The 9,187-nt window shown below is 49.6% G+C and overlaps 1 protein-coding gene across 5 annotated transcripts in view; it reads left to right on the plus strand.

The window, feature by feature from the left end:
- COL15A1 (collagen type XV alpha 1 chain) overlaps nt 1-4,230 on the plus strand; it is a 103,459-nt gene extending 99,229 nt beyond the window's left edge. For 4 of the 5 annotated variants that reach the window (XM_064579226.1, XM_045882773.3, XM_064579225.1 and 1 more), the window contains 3 exons: nt 471-656; nt 1,906-2,021; nt 3,127-4,230. In XM_064579226.1, the coding sequence (XP_064435296.1) occupies nt 471-656; nt 1,906-2,021; nt 3,127-3,340 (516 nt within the window). In that variant the 3' untranslated portion in view covers nt 3,341-4,230. Of the gene's footprint in view, nt 1-470; nt 657-1,905; nt 2,022-2,203; nt 3,095-3,126 lie in introns of those variants that run through there. The other variant, XM_064579227.1, reaches the window with a different exon arrangement.
- The last annotated feature ends 4,957 nt before the right edge of the window (nt 4,231-9,187 follow it).

The raw sequence follows: 9,187 nt of genomic DNA on the forward strand, positions 1-9,187 counted from the left end.
CTTTCAGTGCCTTTCCCTCTGGTCCCTCACGATCAGCCCCAAGCCTACTCAGGAGGTAGAGGAAAGGGCAAGGCCAGATTGCTTGGTGGAGCTCTGGGATCCAGTACCAAAGCTGGCTTAAAACCCTCTTGGAAGCTGAACTAGGGCAGACCCAGGAGTCTCCAGCAAATGGCCTGCACACTGGATTCAGATCTCTGAAGTGCTTTATTTTGTTTTGTTTTCTCCCAAACGGAAGACACTGCCACCGTGTAGAGCGGTTCAGAGAGCCGAAGCCGGCTGCTTGGGCTCCGAGCTCTCCTGCCCCGGAGACGGTCAGGCCGGGGCTGGAACGCCACCCTCAGGAAGAGGCTCAATGCCACCACCTGTAGCGCCTTCCGTCCCAGGGAGTCCGGGGTCGTACTGGCAGCCTGAGATGGGCATGCGGGTTGGAGTTTGCTTCTAACTCTTTTAACTCTCACTTACTTTTTTAGCTGCACTTGGTTGCTCTGAACACACCATTCTCCGGGGACCTTCGAGCTGATTTGCAGTGCTTCCAGCAGGCCAGGGCTGCGGGGCTGTTGTCTACCTACCGGGCCTTCTTATCCTCCCATCTGCAAGACCTCTCCACGGTTGTGAGGAAAGCAGAGAGATACAGCCTTCCCATAGTGAACCTCAAGGTAAACATAAATATTCTCCCCATTGTCTCCTGGAGGCCCTGGGCTCCGCAGGGACCATAGGAGCTGCCACTCCCTGACATCATCAGAAGTGTGATGGTTCCAGACCCCGCCTGTCCCTGTTTGGCTCTGTGCCTGGGTGGGTCAGTTGAACCTCTCTGTGCCTCAGTTTCCTGACATTTACCATGGTTGGATGGTACAACTATTGGAGCAGACAAGTACCAAGAACTTTATACCCATTATCTTAATAGACGCTTCCAATAAAAGAGGGAGTTATTTTTTCCTCAGATTGTCAGATGTGGAAACTGAGGCACGGAGGGAGAAAGGAGTTTGCCGGAAGTCACTAGAAACCAGAAGTCAAGTCCTTGACACCCAGTCTGGGGCTCCCAGTTCCACCCGAGGCTGCTCTCTGTAGGGCGTGGGCTGGACAGCACCAGAAAAGAACTGGTGAGCACTGGTCCCAGACCAGAGCCACATTGTCCTGCCCCCTACTTTGGTCCTCTCGGCACATCTAAGCTGCCTGAACCTGGCAGATAATTCTCTGTCCCCTTTCGCTGGTGAGGCAGGGCCTTGTATGACCCCCTGTTCCACCATGGAAATAGCCGGCTCCTTCAAGGCCACAGAGGGACAGCTCTCTTTCTGCTCACACACATCCTAGACTGTGATCTCTCACTGTATCTCACAGGTACTTCGAGACCCTTAAGTCCCTGTGACCCCCATGCTCCAATTTGGTACCTCCGGACCCCACACCTGGCCCTTTCTGTCTCTTTCCCTGAGGTTCTGTTCTGCCACATTCGCCCACTCAGGTGACCGGTATTCTAGGAATACAAATAACTGAAGGAAACTGGGCTCCTTCAGGAAAAGGAGTGAGAGAGTCATCTCTGTATCACCTACAGTGCAGATTGGACAAGCCCTGGCACAAATGTGAAGTTTGGCGTATATATATGTAGAAAATTTTTAAAGGCAAAAATTAATAAAGACCTAAAACACAGTTTTGATGGGGAGGAGCCTTTATACACCTATAATAAGAGAAAGTACCTCAAGAAATAAAGAATAAAACCAAAAGCGTTCAAGGATGGATTGTAAAATCAAACCATAGACATTTCCTGAGTTCCTGCTCTGTCCAGGCTCTGGGATTGGGGCTGGTGGCTTTGGCATGGGGTAGCCTCTCGGCCTTGAGGAATGAATAAATAGCTAGTCCACTAGAAGGCCCATAGCACAGTGACTCCATGTGCCATTTCTGTCTCCACAGGGCCAAGTACTTTTCAACAACTGGGACTCAATTTTTTCTGGCCACGGAGGTCAGTTCAATACACATGTTCCAATATACTCCTTTGATGGCCGAGACGTGATGACAGATCCTTCCTGGTAAGTATGTGGTGTGATAGACAGTTTTAGGGGACATTCTAACAGTGGGGTGCCTTTACCGGCTGCCCCTCGGGGCTGTCGCTGGCACAGAGCCTCAGCGAGGCAGCTGAGAGCCGTGGACAGAGCCCCCGGCCTTGCAGCCAGGAGACCCAAGGCCAGTACCTTAATAAGGGACCTTTCAGATTTCCTCCGCTCTCTGAGCCTCAGCTGCCTCCCTGTGAAATGGGCAAGATCATCCTATCTGTACCACAGGATTGCTGTGAGCCTAAAATGGTAAGTGTGCGAATGTCTAACAGGCTGCAGGCACTCAGCACGTGGTAAGGAACACTGTTCTTGGGGACCCTTTAACCCTGTACTGTGAGCTGGGCTCTAATTCTTTGGAAACAGTGTGTGCTATTAAGATTAGGACAACTTGGTTGGGGCTCCAGGGTGGCTCAGTTGGTTGAGTGTCTGACTCTTGATCTCGCCTCAGGTCTTGATCTCAGGGTCATGAGTTCAAGCCCCTCATTGAAAAAGAAAAGATTAGAACAACTTGGCAAAGTTTTCCTCGGTGTCTATCCTATGCCGGGCCCGATGCCCACCTGGAAGGCATAGTAATAAGCTACATGACCCCAAACCTTTACAAGGCTCACAGTCTACAGGGGAGGACAATCACCAACTAGCTACAGTTCTAGACGGAACACTGTAATTGTAAAATGGAGTAACAGATACTATGATGGGAGCATGGAGGAAAAATTTATCCTTATTTGGGGCTGACAGTCAAGAAAGCAACCTGTAAGAGGAGGCATTTAATGGACTTTCAAAGACCAGAAGGAATCCCTAGTCTGAAAATGAAAGAGAAGCCACTCCAGACTAAGGGACCTTGTGAGCAAAGGTTCAGATTCACAAAAGCAGAGAGAATGGTCTGAGAGCAGGTACGAGCTTGGTGGGGTTGGAGGACAGGGTGTTCAGCTAGTTGGAAAGAGCGACGCTCCCAGTGGTGGGGTCAGACCATGAAGGGCTCAAGAGTTGGACTTGATTCATAACTTATGCCAATTTGTTCTTCGATGAGGTACACCACAAAGAAGTGACATATCAAAAGTAATGTGCCGCAATTCCTTTGCAGGCCCCAGAAGGTCATTTGGCACGGCTCCAGCCCCCATGGAGTGCGTCTTGTGGATAACTACTGTGAAGCGTGGCGAACGGCTGACATGGCAGTCACGGGACTGGCCTCCCCACTGAGCACAGGGAAGATTCTCGACCAGAAAACATATAGCTGTGCTAATAGGCTCATTGTTCTGTGTATCGAAAACAGTTTCATGACAGATGCCAGGAAGTAATGACCTTCCAATGATTCGTAAGCGTTTTCCAGTTTTTCTTATGTGAAGAGTTGACACTGAAATCTAAAAGGTTTAAATGTTGTAAATACTAGTTTTTTATTACACATTCGTCACAACAGCAACCAAAGAAAACATACCTCAATACACTCCAAACTGAAGACATAAAGGACTCAGATCAAAAATAAAATCTGATCCATCTGTTGGTGCTAGATTCTGCAGGAGACCCCATGCAGTGTGAACACATCCCAACACGGTTAAGAGCGAGTTGAAAACAAAGGCCTTGGCATTCTGCCCCCCTGCATCCTTCAGAAAGTAATTTCCTCCTTTAACCATTGTTGCTGAGTGTAAGATGTCCTTCATGTTTTCTCACAAAGTCAGTGTTTAGACATGTTACCCTTTCTAAGTTATGTGCCGACTGAACGCTTTATTCTTCATGCTTTCATAATATACAGCCGTCCTTGGCTGTTCATACAGAGAGACAGAACTGCTCAAATGATCCCATTTGTATTTTCTGATATTACCAGCCTTTAATGTTTATTTCCTAAAATATTATTGCCATCGTGCTTTAGGCATTTTATATTTTTACACAATCATATTTTAGTATGGCACCAGTTTATATAACTCTGACTTGCTGGAAAAGTTTGAACTCCAAATGATCTGAAACTAGAAGAGAAATAGCGCAAAATAACTACCTTTCCCTTGGTGGCCCTCCCCCCCCCCCCCCCCCCCCCCCCGCCGATTTTATGACCTCCACGGGGCAACTCTCGGATTACAACTGCCGTTGAACCAACAGGTTCATGAGGATGAATTTTTCTGAGGCGCATATATCTTCGTGCTGTATACTTTGATTTTTTTTCCACGTAAGTGAACATAAAAACAGCTTTTCCAGGCACTTTCTTCTGTTTGACTCTTTGCCCTAAGTTCCTTTATTCTCCACTGCTGATGTGGAAGTGGCCCCGGGGCGGGTTTGCTCACCCTGTCACTGCTACACAGCCCTCAGGAGATGATCAGAGAACAGGAGGATTTCCCGGCATGCTCCTGTGCGCCTGCCTGTTGTCTCCCCCTTGGTGGGGGCAGCGCGGGGTGGGCAGAAGAACCCGGGCAGGGCAAACGCGGTGAACCGTGACTGCCGCAACGCATGACCTTGGGCAAGCCTGCCTTGTTCTTTCAAGGGGGTTGGAATAAAAAAACCCTAATATCAGCCCCCACTATTAAACATCAGCCTTATTATAAGGCCCATTTACCTTTCTTTTTTTTTTAAGATTTTATTTATTTATTTGAGACAGAGAGAATGAGAGGGAGGAGGGTCAGAGGGAGAAGCAGACTCCCTGCCAAGCAGGGAGCCCGATGCGGGACTCGATCCCGGGACTCCAGAATCATGACCTGAGCCGAAGGCAGTCGCTTAACCAACTGAGCCACCCAGGCGCCCCCATTTACCTTTCTTAATAACCCTGCAACGTAGGTATTTTTAGCTCCACTTTACAAATGAAAGAAAAAAAAAGTTGAGGCTCAGGATGTCACTTGTTCCAGGTCGCCTAACTGGTGAGTGGTGGGGCAACTTTCAGACTCGGTCTGTGTCAGCTCTTTGCAAGGAGCCACTGCAGGAGGCTGCCTGTCTGCCCCCTCCAGCTCCAAGTCTGTGATGCTCTGGCTCTTGGCTCGGCCCCGCAGGAGAGACAGAATCACCAGGCAAGGGGCATGCAGAGGGATACGTCCTCCCATTCAGCTGGGCTGGCCCAGAAACTCAGCTAAGAGAATCCACCCAAATAGTCCTTGAGGTAGGAAGGAAATTGAGGACAAAAAAGAAAAAAGCACACAGCCCAGAACCTCCACTTAGGGGCTTCCTAAATGGAAGAGTGAAGAGAATCTCTAATGAGTCATAGAATCAAAGGCAGTTACAGGTTGGAAAGTCCCAGAAGTGGATTGTGGAGGACAGGCCCACCTGGGCCTGGGGGGCTGGGAGCTGCCTGGCATGGACAGAAACTGAGAGAGGAGGGGGGCATGTGGCTCCTGAGGACGCGAAGTGAAGATGCCATCCATTTTAGTCAGAGCCCGCCCCATGCTGGTGCCAGGAGGGGAACCGAGGAAACCAGGAGGATGGATCACAAGAGCCCCTCTTACATGCCCTGCGCCTCCGGACTTGGTACGGCAGGCACTATGTTGTCGGAACCTGTGGAAAGTGCCAGAAGGAGACAGCGTGGGCTTCAGGGAACCGTCCGCTGAATGCTAGTCAGTAACGGGGACACAAGCCAAATTCACAAGCCAAAAACACAAAACAGCAAACACGCAGAAAGGAATGTATTGGCTCTGGAAACCAGGAGGAAGGATGGGGAATGCAAGAAACTCAAGTGATGTGGTCACTTAGTCTGTTCTGTGTGTGTGTGTGAGTGAGAGAGAGAGAGACTGTCTGCTGTCTTGCTTCTGCTTTTCTCTGTATTTGGCTTCCTTCCCTCCAGGGAGGAGCAAGAGTTCTTCGTGTGGCGGGGGTTGATCACAGACAGCCCCAGGCTTATGTTGCCCCACCACCGCAGAGACTGGCCTCAGAGGAGAGAGACTTCTCCCTTCTGGGACTATATTAATTCCCGGAAAGGACTTGATCCGGCCCACCTGGGTTGTGTGCCTGGAACTGGGATCGGCAGCTCCACCCAGGATGAGCTGTGCAGAAGGAATGGTTCCTCCCCCCAGCATGTGAGGTTTACAATGACCAGAAAATGGGGACTCGGGAAGTCGAGAAAACAACAAACAAGCAAACAAACAAAAATCCCAGCACACACAGGAAGTGCCAAGTGTGGGCGGTGTGGTGGTGGATGAAGGACAGAGGTGAGATCTCGCTGGCCTTGAATTCTAGGCTAAGGCATTTGAACTGGATCCCGCAATCGGTGGCATATGTTGGGAAGATTTTAAGAAGATGAGATATGGGATCAGGTCTTTGCTTGAGAAAAATCAAGTAGGTCTTTTGTTTATTCATTCATCCATTCCGAAATGCTTTTTGAATGATGATTTTGTACCCAGGACTATGTTTGGATTTGGAAGTTCAAAGACAGATGATGCTCCCCACTTTTTAAACCCACCAAACGCATTCTCTTGCCACAGACTGTTGCGGACCTCGTGTATATCTCCTTCTCCCCCAATTCCACAGAGACCTCACCAGTGAGGCAAGTGTATGTGCGCAGCCTCTGCCTAACCGAGCAGCTGGAGAAGCACTTTTCTGATTACTCCTTGAGCTCCTGGGTCGAGACACCCCTGAGCCCCTCACAGCTCTTCGATCCCTACTGGCTGACTTTCCCCTTTGCCTTCCATCTTATCCCCAACTTGCAGGACAGCAGAGTATAGGCAGGCCTTGATGTGGGTTTGAATTTGGACTCTGCCCCCAAAGAACCTTGTGATCATAGGCAAGTTACAGAAGATCGTCCCCTACACTCAACCTTTCCCTGCAGCTGTTTCTTCATCTATAAAACAGAGATAGTAATGGGAAAACTACTCTCTATTGAGTTAAGTTGTTGGAAGCTCTAGAAAGGGTATTCTCACCCTGAGTAGGCATCCATAAGTGCTCACTGTCTTTGGCCTACCCTGATGTTTCTCAGGAAGGAGGAGCTGGGGGTCTTGACTTGCCGGGTGATGTCTTCTAATCTGCCTGGTTTCTCTGCCTGACCTGAAGCCCAGGGCTTGGGTTCCACCTTACACGCTGGATACAACTATACCTGTTGGTGAAGATCCACTGCCCCGAGACCCTACGTGGGTGAGAGGCCCAAGCTTCTGGCTACCCTCGCCCTCTGCCCCTCCTCCCCATAATCCAACAGCTAAAGTGTTATCATCTGGCTCTGCAGGGGCTCCCGGATTCAGCTCTGGCACTGGGGCTGGATTCCTCCTGATTGACAGGAGCACGTGCTACAGTGACTATGAAATAGTCTGATGATCCCCCTGCCTGCGCCTGCCCGGCACCCTGAGTTCCAGAAAGTACCCAGAGTGCCCTGTTATCTGATATGTTTGTAGAGGAGATTGCATGCCCCACTCCTCCTCCCAGACTTGCTCTTTTTCCCTTGGGCCTTCTCTCAGTGAATGGCCCTGCCACCCAGCCAGCCGCCAAGGAGTCATTTATCTCTTCCTTCCCTCATTCATTCAACAAATACTAACTGAATGAATGCTTCCTTAGAAGTAGTAATACCAGCAACAACAACAATTTAAAAAAAAGTAAGTGCTAGGAAGGTCAACAAAATCTAGATAGTTCCATGATGGCTACTTCTATTCTTCTTCTTCTTCTTTTTTTTTTTTTAAAGATTTATTTATTTATTTGAGAGAGCAAGAATGAGAGAGAGTACCTGAGAGGGGGGAGGGTCAGAGGGAGAAGCAGGCTCCTCGCTGAGCAGGGAGTCCGATGCGGGACTCGATCCCGGGACTCCAGGATCATGACCTGAGCCGAAGGCAGTCGCTCAACCAACTGAGCCACCCAGGCGCCCTCTATTCTTCTAAATGTCACAATATTTTACCACTATCTTGGCAGAGCACTCTATTCTGTTGCAGGTGTTGGTCTTCGAGACACAGTGGGGTGTTGGCTCCTCTCTTACCTTCTGTGGGACTGCTGCTCACACCTCCAGGCTGATCTCCTGGCCTCCAGCTTCTCCCCCTCCAGGTCATTCTCCGCACCAGGAGAGAGAACCTTCTAAAGAGCCTGACACACTCTGTCATTTGGTTTCCCCCTTAGATGAGCATTCATTTGCAAGTAGTTTATGTGGCAGGTGATCCCAGAACACACTTGACAGGGAAGTGGGGAAGTGAGACAAAGAAGGGAAGGCAGGCTGTAAAGGGGACATCTAGTCACCATTGTGGATGACCAGATCATGCTCTCCTCTTAGGAACTCTGGGAGCCAGTATGCAATGAATAGGCACCACAGAATTTCCCACCTAAGAGACAAGGGAACTGTGGTAGTTACACACCATCAGTCACTGAAAGGCAGGGGTGCGTTCAATTCCAGTGCTTCTGAGTGGCCATGCCCAGGCAGAGTGGGCTCAGGCTACCAGAGAAGGCTCTTAGGGTAGACTCTGGCAAGCACAAGTTGGAGGTCTCCAGGCTGGGCACCGTAAAACCTGCTAAATCAGTCTCCATCTAATGGGAAGCCACACAGGTTTTGTTTTGAGAACAACGCCAACCAGGCAGAAACCTCGAGAACCTCCTTGTTGGGAGATAGAAACCTGGCACGAACGGGTATCTGACCAACACGACACAGGCACGGGCTGCCTGTGATTCTGTCTGGCTGCTGGTGTCCGCAGGACTGTACCGGTAGGGGCTGGAGGCAGACGTGCTCTAGGAGCAGCTAGGATGGCGCACGGTGACCTGCACAGTCGCTCACAGCCCTCGGAAGACCCATCAGTCCTTTTCAATATGGACTTTCAGATTTATAAATACCGGCGAATAACAAGCATCTGTTAGTCATCTGAGGAGATTAACTGGCCTCAAAATGGAACCAGAAGATCGACCAGAGCCAAGTAAGAAGAATTATTATAGAAAGCAGGAGGTAACTTTTAAAACAGTTCAAGTTTGTATTTCAGTAAAAAGACAGAGGGCAGAAGAAGCACAAAATAGAATACTGGGAGAACAAGAAACAATCCTTGAAAATAAAATAATTGTCTGCGCCCCCAAATAAAATACAACTGCAGCATGTATACCTATTGAAAACTGACTTAGTGAGTTATCAGATAAACTCACAAGAATTAATATGATCGGGGCGCCTGGGTGGCTCAGTCGGTTAAGCGTCTGCCTTCAGCTCAGGTCATGATCCCAGGGTCCTGGGATCGAGCCCCGCATTGAGCTCCCTGCTCGGTGGGAAGCCTGCTTCTCCCTCTCCCACT

This window comes from Mirounga angustirostris, unplaced genomic scaffold (genome assembly GCF_029215605.1).
Source record: "Mirounga angustirostris isolate CCGP_5_RB_7025 unplaced genomic scaffold, mMirAng1.0.hap1 SCAF_15, whole genome shotgun sequence".
Taxonomy (NCBI): Eukaryota; Metazoa; Chordata; class Mammalia; order Carnivora; family Phocidae; genus Mirounga; species Mirounga angustirostris.